At 51.2% G+C, this 13766-nt stretch overlaps 2 protein-coding genes across 2 annotated transcripts; one reads left to right on the forward strand and one right to left on the reverse strand.

Moving 5' to 3' along the window:
- The first annotated feature begins 5172 nt into the window (after positions 1-5172).
- On the forward strand, positions 5173-9426 carry LOC109780894 (basic leucine zipper 6). Its single transcript, XM_020339488.4, has 4 exons — positions 5173-5958; positions 6062-6152; positions 8630-8756; positions 8848-9426. The coding sequence occupies exons 1-4, from the start codon at positions 5516-5518 to the stop codon at positions 8991-8993; spliced, it is 807 nt and encodes a 268-aa protein (XP_020195077.1). The 5' UTR covers positions 5173-5515; the 3' UTR covers positions 8994-9426.
- A 2913-nt stretch (positions 9427-12339) lies between these two features.
- LOC109780892 (uncharacterized) lies at positions 12340-13183 on the reverse strand. The gene has a single exon (XM_020339485.4). The coding sequence runs from the start codon at positions 13069-13071 to the stop codon at positions 12538-12540; it is 534 nt and encodes a 177-aa protein (XP_020195074.1). The 5' UTR covers positions 13072-13183; the 3' UTR covers positions 12340-12537.
- Between the last annotated feature and the right edge of the window lie 583 nt (positions 13184-13766).

Below are 13766 nucleotides of genomic sequence, written 5' to 3' on the forward strand. Positions count from 1 at the left end.
TCTGAAAATATAAAAACAGCAAGGTAACTAATGATAAAAGTGAGCGCAAACGGTATTCCAATGCTTCGAAACAAGGCCTAGGGTTCATACTTTCACTAGTGCAAGTTCTCTCAACAATGATAACATAATTAGACCATATAACAATCCCTCAACATGCAACAAAGAGTCACTCCAAAGTCACTAATAGCGGAGAACAAACGAAGAGATTATGGTAGGGTACGAAACCACCTCAAAGTTATTCTTTTTGATCAATCTATTCAAGAGTCCGTAGTAAAATAACACGAAGCTATTCTTTCCGTTCGATCTATCATAGAGTTCGTACTAGAATAACACCTTAAGATACAAATCAACCAAAACCCTAATGTCACCTAGATACTCCAATGTCACCTCAAGTATCCGTGGGTATGATTATACGATATGCATCACACAATCTCAGATTCATCTATTCAACCAACACAAAAGTACTTCAAAGAGTGCCCCAAAGTTTCCACCGAAGAGTCAAGATGAAAACGTGTGCCAACCCCTATGCATAGGTTCATGGGCGGAACCCGCAAGTTGATCACCAAAACATACATCAAGTGAATCACGTGAATATCCCATTGTCACCACAGATAAGCACGGCAAGACATACATCAAGTGTTCTCAAATCCTTAAAGACTCAATCCGATAAGATAACTTCAAAGGGAAAACTCAATCCATTACAAGAGAGTAGAGGGAGAGAAACATCATAAGATCCAACTATAATAACAAAGCTCGCGATACATCAAGATAGTACCACCTCAAGAACACGAGAGAGAGAGAGATATCAAACACATAGCTACTGGTACATACCCTCAGCCCCGAGGGTGAACTACTCCCTCCTCGTCATGGAGAGCGCCGGGATGATGAAGATGGCCACCGGTGAGGGATCCCCCCTCCGGCAGGGTGCCGGAATAGGGTCCCGATTGGTTTTTGGTGGCTACAGAGGCTTGCGGCGGTGGAACTCCCGATCTATTCTGCTCCCCGAAGGTTTTAGGGTATATTGGTATATATAGGAGGAAGAAATACGTCAGGGGAGCCACGAGGGGCCCACGAGGGTGGAGGCGGCGCCCAGGGGGTGGGCGTGCCCCCTGCCTCGTGCCTTCCTCGTTGATTCCCTGACGTGCACTCCAGGTCCCCTGGATTGCTTCCGTTTCAAAAATAACTTTCCCGAAGGTTTCATTCCGTTTGGACTCCGTTTGATATTCGTTTTCCGCGAAACACTGAAACAAGGGAAAAAACAGAAACTGACACTGGGCTCTGGGTCAATAGGTTAGTCCCAAAAATAATATAAAAGTGTTTAATAAAGCCCATAAACATCCAGAACAGATAATATAATAGCATGGAACAATAAAAAATTATAGATATGTTAGAGACATATCAACATCTCTACCAGCATACCCAAGAGCAAGCTTTTCAGAATGGAGAATCATTGCTTGGAGATGGAAGATGCCCGTAAGATCATCATCGATGGCTGGACTAGGGGCTGCAGATCTTTTCGATTGTCTGCATCTTTGATTAACGTATCCGAGCGGCCCTCAGGCAGTGGTGCAAGCGCAAGTCCAACCTCAGAGTGCTCATTGACAACAACAAGCATGTGGTCAATTTTCTGAATGCAGTTGAGGAGAGGAGAGATCTCTCCTCTCTGGAGTCTGTGCTCCGTGTCTTTGCCTCTGCTCGGTCTGAGCAGCTCGTCCTATGGCAGACAGCGCTCTGGAAAAGGCGGGCTAAGATCCGTTGGTGTGTTTCGGGTGATGAAAACTGCCAGTTCTTCCATGCGGCTGCTAACTGCCATGCACGCCGCAACAAGATCAGGGTCTTTGTGCATGATGGAGTTGAGTTCTACCAGAATAGCCAAAAACTTGCTCTTGCCACCAAATATTCTGAAGACATCTTGGGCCAAGAGGCGGTGTCAATGCCCACCGTTCAACTCAGTGACTTGTACGAGCCGGCCGACCTTTCCCGCCTTGCTGATGCGTTCTCCTGGGCTGAAGTGGTTACAGCCATCAAAAACTCACCCAACAACAGAAGCCCCGGGCCGGATGGCTTCACAAACGAGTTTTACAAAGCTTTTCAGCCTCTGCTTAAAGATGATCTCATGCAGTTTTTCGCTGACTTTCACCACAACTGTCTGCTTTTGGAGGGAGCTAACACTGCATACATCACCCTGCTGCCTAAAAACGACTCTCCTTTGGAGTTGCGTGAGTACAAACCCATCTCTCTGCTTCACATCATGCCCAAGTTGGCCTCCAAGGTCTTGACCAACAGATTGCAACATCGTATACCTGAGTTGGTTCACTCATTGCAATCTGGATTTCTCAAAGGTCGCTCCATTATCGAGAACTTTGCACTGGCCGCGGATATGGTGCAGACTGCGCACAGAAGAAAACCACCTATCACTGTGCTGAAGTTGGATTTCCGCAAGGCCTTTGACAGCGTCAGTTGGAGCTGCCTGCTCCAGGTCCTTGAAGCCCGTGGTTTCCCCCCGTTGTGGACACAGTGGATCACCACTCTTTTATCCACGGGCATCTCCAGAGTGCTGCTAAATGGAGAGGTCGGGGAACCTATCTCTCATAAGAGAGGGTTTCGCCAAGGGGATTCAATTTCGCCTTATCTCTTTATCCTGGTGGCTGAAGTGCTTCAGAGGCTCTGCTCTGGCACTTCCAAAATGGAAACTTGATGCATCCCCTCAGTGCTAGTACCATGTTTCCTGTGCTTCAATACGCGGATGACACTCTTTTGATCTTCCGTGGCGATGTTCAGCAAGCTGGGGTCATCGAGAACATTCTAAAGGCCTTCTCAGATTTCTCAGGGCTGCACATTAACTTCCACAAGAGTACCATGGTGCCAGTGGGGGTGGAGGAAGATGTGGCTGTGGAGATTGCCCAGTTGCTCGGCTGCTCTCTGTCTTCCTTCCCATGCACCTACCTCGGTCTGCTGCTGTCTCTGCATAAGATTTCCCATGCAATGCTCCTGCCAGTCATCCCAAGGTGGACAAGCGCCTGTCGGGTTGGCTTGCCACTTTCCTTCCTATGGGGGCCGCCTCACCCTCTTAAACTCTGTCCTCGTTGGCATACCCAGCTACTTCATGGCCTGCTTCCCATGGCCGAAGGAATCCATCTGCAAGTTGGAGGGCCTCCTGCGTGCTTTCCTTTGGCAGGGCAAGAACAAGATCAAGGGCGGCCAATGTCTTGTCGCCTGGGATACTGTTACACTCCCACGCAGCTCTGGTGGCCTTGATGTTCGAGACCTTGGTGCCTACAATCAATCGATGCTATGCAAGTTTGTGGCAAAGGTTTTGCAACCCTCGGGCGTCCCCTGCTACATCTGGTTTGCCACGCAGTATTGCACGAGGGATCTGTCCCTAGCTGCACACCGCGGTGATACGGCCTTCTGGAAAGGATTCAAACAATGCATTCATCTGGTTGTCAGCTCCACCCACTGCTCGCTTGGCTCTGGGGCTCTGGTTTCCTTCTGGCAAGATTGTTGGCTTGACTCCGGCCATCTGAAGTTCGTGCCGCCTGTCCTCTACTCCTTTACGAGGGATCCGTTCTCCTTTGTTGCTTCGCAGTTCTCCCAAAATGGCTGGGAGGTCCAACTCCATCCAAACCTCTCGAGGGCTGCGCAATCTGAGCTTCAAACTCTGCATGAGATTCTGACAAATGTTGTCCCAGTCAGTGATTCTGAGGACGCCCGGTCTACTACCATTTTCCAATATGGGTGCGTGCACGAGGTATTTCTACAAGCTGCTAACTTTCAGAGGGGTTCAATATCCGTACGAGCAGTGGGTTTGGGACAAGCTTATTCCCTTGAAGCACAGAACCTTCCTTTGGCTGGCCTTTTGGGGAAGGCTAAACACTAGAGATAACATGGTAAAGAAGGGCTGGTCAGCCATTGCCCCGAATGCACACTGCGACCTATGCCCTGCTGTGGAGTCAATTGAGCACTTGATCCTGCATTGTCGACCGGCACAAACCCTTTGGGAGTTCTTGCACTTGGCGCCCCTGGCACTTTCCTCACTCAACTTGCTAAATTTTGCAACGCAAGCCTCTGTGCAACTGGTATTCAAGCGTAAGTGGAATGTGGCCTTCGCTGCTTGCTTGGTCTTGCTCTGGCATGCCTGAAACGACCAGGTCTTCAACAGCAAGGTTTGGTCCGAACCTTACCTCAGATTCTACGCAGCGGATCTGCTCCGCATGTGGCGATTCCATGCTAAACTTCCGCAAGGTAAGAGTGATATTCTGTTCTGGTCTAATCTGCTTGATGGCTGATGCATGTGTCTATGCCTTCTTAGTGTATTTACTCGCTTGTCTGCCCTCTCACCCCCTACCTTGTGTCTTCTGCTTCCAGGCTGTTTGTGGCCTTGCACCATGGTGCAATCACAAACTCATGTAATCGACCTTTGGGTCCTCGGGCTCTGTCTGTTTTGAAATATATAAGGTAGAAACCAAGCTACCTTTTCGTTTCAAAATAAAATAAAATAAAGAAGTCACTGGACTTCTTTGGAGTATAGTAGTATTACTGTATTAACAAAGAGGAAGGGTGGTACAGTAGAAGGTGTCGTGATAAAGAGAGGACAGAAGATTCCCGGTAACATGCATGGAATTAGATGCGGTGAGATCTCTGATCCCGAGGATTCGCGAACATGCCCGTTTTCTGACCAAATGATACGCGCGCACGCAGCTTTCCGGTGCAAACCAACCTGACAGCAGGCTGACACGCTTTCCTGCCTCTTCCTTTCCATCCGTTCCCATGTCTGACACGGTCGAGCCATGCCAATGGAGTCTGAAACTACGTACTAGCCATGAACGAACGAACGAATGAGAAGAATGTCCATCTCCCGCTCGTAATCGCAATCAGGCAAAAGCACAACCAGCAGCTGCATGGCCATTAATTCAAAGCGCACACGCAGCAGATCAGATCTAGCCGCTGCTGACATCCGGCCCATTTTAGGCGACAGCGACGGCTACTTGCAGCTCTCGCCATATATGCACAGGCAGCGAGCTACTGAGAGGCAATGATGGGAGAATGAGATCCATGGACGGGCGGACGGACGGACGGGTGGATAGATCGACAGCGGCACGTGGATGGGGATTCCTGCCCACCTACTAAAAACCGCCTCGCTTAAAACCGTCGATCCCCACCACCATCTTCGACGATCCATCGATCCATCCTTCCTTCCTTCCCGCGCGCACCACCCCCTCCGGCCAAGCTAGCTGGCGCAGGCTGTCCTCATGTTCCAAAAGTCTCGTCCCATGTGACTCCCCGATTCCAATTCCCATCAATCTCCATCCCCCATCTCGCCCAAGCAACGAGGCGCAAGCAAGTGTTAGTAGCAGCGAAGGCTACTCTCTATGCCAGCCTCGGCCAGTATAAAACAAGGCTCTACGCACGCCGGCACACCGCATTACGCAACTCTAGCTAGCTTTGGCGTGGCTAGGAGGAGAGGTAGCGGCTAGCTAGCTGTTGTGCATTGCCGGGCTCGCTCTCGAGCGTAATGGCGCAGCTCCCGCCCAAGATCCCGACGGCGGCGACCGGGGCGCACCACTGGCCCGGCGCTGGCGTGGAGCACCACGGCCACGGGCCCGCCGCGGTGTGGGCGGACGAGTTCGCCGAGTTCGCGGCGGCGCGCCGGGGCGCGCACCGCAGGTCGCTCAGCGACTCGGTGGCCTTCGTGGAGATGGCGCCGGGAGGCTGCGGCGGGGCCGGCGACTTCGACAGGCTGGACGACGACCAGCTCATGTCCATGTTCCCCGACGAGGGAGGGTCGACGGCCCCGGGGTCCGAGAACGGCACCAGCGACAGCGACGGCGACAAGCACGGCAAGGACCGGTACGACGACGGGCACAACGACGATGCTAACCCGGAGGAGCCGGGGCCGGGGCAAGCCACGCCGACCTCGTCCACGGAGACGATCCGCGACCCCAAGAGGGTCAAGAGGTGCGCGCGCAATGCCAATGCATGCATGCGATGATTCCTTGATTAATGTGCTGGTTATCAAGCTCGATTCGACTCATGGACCGACCGAATTGTGTGTTTCCAGGATACTGGCTAATCGCCAGTCGGCTCAGAGATCTCGGGTGAGGAAGCTGCAGTACATCTCCGAGCTCGAGCGGTGCGTCACAACGCTGCAGGTACATATATACTCACCTGCCGCTAGCTACTAATTGCTTCACTAACAACAGTCTAATGAGCTAGTACGTGCAAAACTCATAACTTCTGGGCTTCATAAAGGGCGAGCTAGTACGTACGTAGTTAGCTAGTCCAAATTGTCTGAAAAAAAATTTAGCTGGTCGAAATATATGGATCTCAATTCTAGGAGCGATACTTGAAAAGCTGACGACACGTACGCCACTCACTCTACTTGACGCATGCCTCCGACCTTTAATTTTGTCACCCAACACCCCTTGGCAAATTTGACAAATTTGACCTATGAACGAAATCAAATCACAAAATTAACTGCCCGTGAAACTATTTCACGCGGTTGACCTTTTGTGTGACGCCCGACACGAAGACGTCACACTACATTGTGGAACGCCTCACAGATAGGCGCTACACGCCTGGCCAGAGTAGAAAACTAAGTAGCAGTATATCATAGATGTACGCTACGTAATGCTAAGAGCATCTCCAACAGACGCCCAATATTAGCGCCGCGCCCAAAAATTCACAAGTTTAGCGCGCGCGGAGTTGAAAATAGCACTTCAACAGAGGCTGCATAATAGAGCACGCTGTAAAAAGTGTCCAGTGCGCCGGACGAAACTGGATCGCAAGCCGTATATTTGGCGCGTGAGCTCGAGCGCGCTGAACTTCCCACTCATGGTGAAAAAGTGCCCCGTGCGTCCTTGGCTGCCGTCGGCCTCTTCGCGTGCGCGCGCCAGCCCCCCGGCCTCCTCGCGTGCGCCCGCCGCCGGCCTCCTCGCGTGTGTGCGGCAGCCCGCCAGCCGGCCACGGCAGGGCGGCGCGGCGTGGCGGGGAGGAGCGCGACCACGGCAGGGCGGCGCGGCCACGGCGAGGCGAGCAGGGGAGGGGCGCGGGCACGGCCACGACAGCAGCGGGGCGGGGCGGGGCGCGGCCATGGCGAGGCGAGCAGGGGCGGGGCGCGGCCACGGCGAGGCGAGCGGGGGCGGGGCGCGGCCACGGCGAGGCGAGCAGGGGCGGGGCGCGGGCGCGGCCATGGCGGCGGGGCGTGGGCGCGGCCACGCCGAGGCGAGCATGGGCGGGGCGCGGGCGCGGCCACGACGGCGGGGCGCAGGTGCGGCCACGGCGAGGCGAGCAGAGGAGGGGCGCGGGGGCGGGCGCGGCCACGGCGGCGGGGCGGGGCGGACCGCGGCCACGCGGCCACCGCCACGGCGGCGAGCAGGCCACGGGCGGCGGCGCCTGGCCATGACCATGGCGCCGAGCATGCCACGGACGGCGAGCTGGATACGGGCGCGTGTGATTAAATTTGGACGTCTGCTGGAGATGTAGCTTGGCTGTATATTTTTGAGCATCTGCTGGAGATGTTCGGCCATTCAAAGCGCTAAAACGCTATTTTGACGCTGTAAAAAAATTTAGAGCGCGCCTCCGTTGGGCGTCTGTTGAAGATGCTCTAAGAAAATTCCGTAGACACGCCCATGAGCACAATTTCGGCATGCATGCAGCTCATGCACGCTCTTGTCATGCGTGCATGCATGCGCAAGAGCTAGCACACACTCGGCCTTGCGTGGTTTTGTATCACAAAATGTGCACGTCGCTCGCACTCGCAGGGCAGGGCGATGTATACGTACGTACCCATTAATTTGGTGTACTCACGACATACCACGACGTACCCATATACCGATGTTTTCGCTCGTGCGCACACAATGACACAAACGTATCAATCGCCGCGTGCACTAGAGGGTTAGATCGAAGGTGCAGGCTGGCTGGCACGCAAGGTAGCAAAATGATGTTGGTGAGAACCCATGTGGGGTGGGGTGGGATCATGAATGAGATGGATGAGTAGGCTCCCCTCTCGTGCATACGCACAGCGATGTACGGTACCTACCAACCAAGGCCGGCTGGCGGGGGGTGGCTCGCGTGATCCAAATGCACATGGCGCTGCGTGCTCGCATCTCACGGAGTGGCGGTCCCTCTCCTCTCCCGCTCCAATTACACGGCCAGTGAGTGGTACGGCACATGCAGGCGCAGGCGCCTCCCGGCCCCACCTAGTAGTGAGTGGTGCCACATCTGATTATTGTCTTAAGCAATGATGTGAGCGCTAGTGCACTGGTAGCATTTAACAACCCTACTGTACCCACTTGCATGCGCCGCACGTTAAGGGTATATGCTGTGTATGTGTGTGTATTCTGTCACAAGCTGGGTGCACATGGAGACATCACAAAAAAGAAAAGGGAGGATGTTTGGGGTCAAACCCAAGAGTTAATCTGACAAGTCATCAGTCAAAACTAATTAACTCTGGCGGCATGTGAACTGCCATCAGTTTAGTTAGTTAGTGTCCCCTTCCAATTTGACTGGCATGTAGTAACTGTAAAAATGTCCAGTTCGGATTAATGAGCTATTATTACTTGCCCTCGTACTACGCTCATGGTGTCTATCTACCTCTCACGTGACGTTTCGATGGTTTGATCTGCAGAACGAGGTGTCCGTACTGTCTCCCCGGGTGGCATTTCTGGATCAGCAGCGGACGATCCTCACCGTCGGCAACAGCCACCTCAAGCAGCGGATCGCAGCTCTGGCGCAGGACAAGCTTTTCAAGGACGGTCAGTACTCCTTCCCACCCAATCATAAATTCACAAGTCCATCCATCCTGCATGACTCGTGAGGAATAACCAAAACCGTTTTGATCTGCAGCTCATCAGGAGGCGCTCAAGGAGGAGATCGAGAGGCTGCGGCAGGTGTACCAGCAGCAGAACCTCAGGATGTCGTCCGGCGCGGGCGCGGCCTCCGACCACGGCGGGCCGCCCCCTGTGCGCGCGGAGAAGGAGCTCATGAGCTGAAGCGATCATCGCATGTCCCTTCCGCGCAGCCGCCCCGCCGCCGCATCATTGACCTGGGAGGGAACACATGGCATCATGAAATGCATGAATGAAACCGTCCATGCTTTTTTTCTCTTGTTCTTCTTTTTCTTGTCCATTGACCTGTGTATCATTCTTTGCATGTCGATTTCAGTTTTGGGTTTTTTACTGTGAAGAAAAAACTGAAGAGTGTGCCTCCGTTGTAAATTCCGTGTGTAGCATTGCATCTTGTGTACGTAGACTGTTTTCAGTTTAGTTTTGGAGCCATCGTTTTTTAGGAAAGTTTTTTGGGAAACCACATAAGCACAGCTCTTGCTTTGTATCCTCGTACTGATTTAGCGGAATTGTTGTATGTATTCTTCTGAATCCCTTGTTTCTCAGTAAATGTATATGTGGGCTTATGCTTCTTTTGTTACTAGCTTTATCCATTTGTTACGATGCTTCACTTAACTTTGTAACTTTTTTACTTGTTCCATGTGGTTTGAGGGCCGATGAAACTCTGCTCAGAAACTCATTACAGTGGATCCAACTTTGATCCTACGAAAATTCCTAAATACAGTTACCCCTGTCCAGCCTTCACATTTTCCATTCGATGATTTGGTGCACAACCCTGCATATTTGTTAATTGTTCTCCCACCGATTAGTATAATACTTCCTGTGTAAACTAATATAAAAACGTTTAGATCACTAAAATAGTTATCTAAACGCTCTTATATTAGTTTACGGAGGGAGTACACTGCAACAGCCCTTAGATTTTCAGTACTGCTCCTCCACGAATTAAACTGCACAAATCTTTGTAGCAATGTTTCTTCTCTCTGTCAATTTCAGACACACGGCCCTTGTCAAGTCGGTCATCTCCTCCCAAGCGGTGTACTCTATCATGCCTCTCATCGTGCTACCAAGCTCACTTCATAGCCTAAACAGAATTGAGAGGGCTTTCCTTTGGTCCGGCGCAGATAAAACAACGGGAGCCAAGTGCAACGTCAATTGGAAAGTGTTGTGCAGACCAAAGGAATACGGTGGTTTAGGAGTGCTCAATACCGACAAGTTTGCACGTGCTTTGCGCCTACGTTGGCTTTGGTATGAATGGACGGAGCACCACAAGCTTTGGGTGTGTTTTGGCAACCCTTGCACCGAGGATGACCTGGAGTTTTTCTACGCCTCTACCACTATCACCGTGGGTGACGACACAAGAACACCGTTTTGGGACGACCCTTGGCTTCTTAGGTGCAAGCCCAAGGATATTGCGCAGCTAATCCATGAGGCATCAAGACAGAAGAATTGGAAGGTGTGCGAGGCTCTTAGAGGGAATGTGTGGATCCTCAAAATCTACCACAACACCGCTATCTTCGGTGTCCACATTCGGGAAATTTTCACTCTTTGGATGCTTGTGCTCAACTTCCACCTTGATGAACAAGCCAAAGATGAAATTGTTTGGAAACATGCGAATAATAGAATTTACATGGCAGCCACCGCATTCAAGGCCCAATTCCTTGGTTTGACCCTCTCTCACATGGACCGCACGTTTTGGAAGGGTTGGGCTCCTCCCAAGGTTAAGTTCTTTGCTTGGTTGGCATTGCAAGATAGAATTTGGAAAATCGATCACTTGGAGAGGCGCGGGTGACCAAATTGTGCCATTTACCCTCTTTGCAAGAGGGAGCAAAAAACAGGCGATCACCTTTTCTTCAAATGCTGCTACATGATTAGGCTTTGGAGGGCCATCATCGAGAAGCTTGGCTTATATCACATGGATATCTCCACATGGCACCTTGATGAAACCGTCAATGAGTGGTGGGACAAGAAAACTGATAATAGCAATCCTAATTGGCATGCAATAGCCTCGCTCACCATGCTTGTCTCTTAGACCATTTGGAATGAAAGAAATGCTAGTGTTCCGTCACAAAAGCATGCCACCGCCTATTCTCCTTAACATCATCTTGGAGGAGGCCAACCTTTGGGTTACCACGGGCGCTAATAAACTAGGGAATTTGTTGTCAGGCGAGTAATTGTCATGGCGTTTTTATGGGTGTTTATAAAACTCTAAACTCTATTCTCTCCTTGTTTAATGGATTGGGCAAATCTTTTTCCTCCGTTTCGAAAAAAAATCATGCCCAAGAAAATAACAGAACTGTCAACTACAGACAAATAAGCAACCAGTCAACAGTTTCGTACTCATTTCAGTATAAGCAATCTACTCCTTCTGTAAAAAATATATCTAGTGATCTAAGTGCTCTTATATTTCTTTATAAAGGGAGTATAAAATAACACTGACACGATCGCAAGCAGAACTAAATTAGTCAAATCACTCTTTTTTTAGGGGTAAGGCCGACTTTATTAATCAAAGTCCATAAAATGTGGGATAACGTTATCGTCATGTGGTTGGGCAAACCACACATGATGCCCAGAAACTAAATTCAAAGCATATCTAGCTAAACTATGAGCTTCGACATTGCTACCTCGACCTTCAAAAATAAATTTACAAGAAAAAGAAGTACTATGATCATTAACCTCTCTAATGATGGCTGCATGTTTTCCATAGTTGCCTTGCTCGATGTCTGATAATCTGTTTAGCATCTGATGCCACCACGAACTGTTGGATGAGGAGATCCTCGGCGCTTCTCTGCACGCCATTGTTTCTCAGATAACCTGAGGGACTCATGCTCTCTTCAGCAAATTCAGGTCGTGCTATTTTTTTTGAGGGAAAAGCATGCTCTTTATTGATCGAATTCCACATATAGTGGTATAATGTTTACATTATGTGGTTGGCCAAATCACACATGACGCCCTGAAACTAGATTAAGAGCGTATCTAACTAAACTATGAGCTTCTATATTACTATCTCGACCTTCAAAAATAAAGCTACAAGAAAAGGCGGTAGAAGGAGCTTTGATCTTGCTGATGATTGCACCATGTTTGCCATGAGAGCCTTGAGCAATGTCCCGCACTACTTGTTTTGCATCTGACGCTACCACAAAATGCTGCAAGAGAAGATCCTCGGCAGCACAAAGTGCCTCCCTACAGGCCAGCGCCTCCAGGGTCATTGGATCATCCATTCCTTGCACCACCAAAGCAGTACAGTACTAGTACCCAAATAGTTACCATCGGCATCCCTGCACACCACGGCTGCAGAACCGCCTCGTCCTGGTCTCACGGCAGCATCCACGTGAATCTTTGCATGGTTCGCTGGAGGTGCTCTTGGGCGAGAACTTCCGTGTATAGCCACGTCAACCCTTCAGGTCGTGCTAAAGTCGCAAAATGCAGACATGACATGCAAGGCCCACCGGCCAATCTGCCATGGCCCACGGGTATCTACTAGATAGAGACACTGTTCACGGCTCACACACACTTTTGGCTCCAAAAAAAGGCTCACACACAATTTTGGCTCAAAAAACAAAGGCTCACACACACTTCTAGTTCTAGTTCTAGCTAAGAAAAAGGCTCGCACGCACTTCTAGCTAAAAAAAAGGCTCACACACACTTCTAGCCAGACTACTAGACTTTTTTTTTGTCACGATAGAGAACTAGTTCACTCCCACAATGGACTGATGTACGGTTGCTCCGCGCACGCCTCGCCGCCGTAGGAAGGGTAAAAGGAGCAGTAGCTTCTCCCTTCGTCCCACTCCATGGCCATGCCGTCCGAGTACCACTCCCCCACGCGGTCGCCGTTGAAGAAGCCAAAGGCGGCGCCCTCCATCTCCTCCGCCCAGTACCCCACGGCGTTGCCGTCGTCGTCCAGGACGTACGGCCCCGGCGAACACCCGCAGCCGTCGAAGCCGGACACGACGATGCCGTCGAGCCCGCAGTCCTCGCAGCCCGCCTCCTGGTGCGGGTGGATCAAGTTCAGCTCCTGCAGGCCGTCGTCGACCCAGCCATCGCCGACGTCGTCGGCCGGGAAGCCGAGCTGATGACGCTTGCCGTGCACTGCCGCCGCCTCCTCCTCCTCCTCCTCGACGGCGAGCGACGCGTCCAGGAGCTCGACGAGAAGCTCGGCGCCATCGACCTCCGGTACCTCCGTGACGCAGTGCTCCCGCTCCTGCTGCAGCTGCACGATGCCCTCCATGCTGAATATTGTAGTTCCTTTGTGTGCAGAGGAGATGAGAATGTTGTTCAGGTGTAGGTGTGTGTGGTGCGTTGATCATGGCAGGGTGGTGAGGTGTGGTGTGATGATTTCAGTGGGAAGCGTTTTATAGCGCGAGGTGGGGTGGGACGTGCCAGCTGTGTGGGTACCGAATTGATCGGCAGGATGGATGGATGGCATGCATGTGGACCGCACACCACTTGACGGCATTGATGCATGGCTAGTGCTGATCAAGGGTCGAATTGCTTCTACTGATCAAGGGTCGAATTGCTTCTAATGGGAGCGACCTAAATACATGACCCAACTTTATATTAACTTTGTACTAAAATTAGTATAAAATTGGGTCATCTATTTTAAAATGGAGGGAGTAATTGTTTCGTGCATGCATTCGGTTTCGCCGTGTTGCATTTGCACGTATTGTCACTCCAGCTTGAGAGCGCCGGGAGGCTTCCTTAGACCCTGTACAACGGCAGGTGCTTACACAGGTGCCTGAGTAAAGAAAACCCGGGTTTTTTCTAGAGATTGTATTGCACAGGTGCTTAGTAAGGCAGGCAGAAGCAAATATTTCCGTCCGGTGCTAGCCGGTGCTCGGGAGAAATAACTGCTCCCTGCAAGCCACGAATGCTTAAACCCAGTGTCTTCATTGATATTTTTTCCGGTAAAAGGTGGATTTTATT

Source organism: Aegilops tauschii, chromosome 3, assembly GCF_002575655.3.
Source record: "Aegilops tauschii subsp. strangulata cultivar AL8/78 chromosome 3, Aet v6.0, whole genome shotgun sequence".
In the NCBI taxonomy this organism is placed as follows: domain Eukaryota; kingdom Viridiplantae; phylum Streptophyta; class Magnoliopsida; order Poales; family Poaceae; genus Aegilops; species Aegilops tauschii.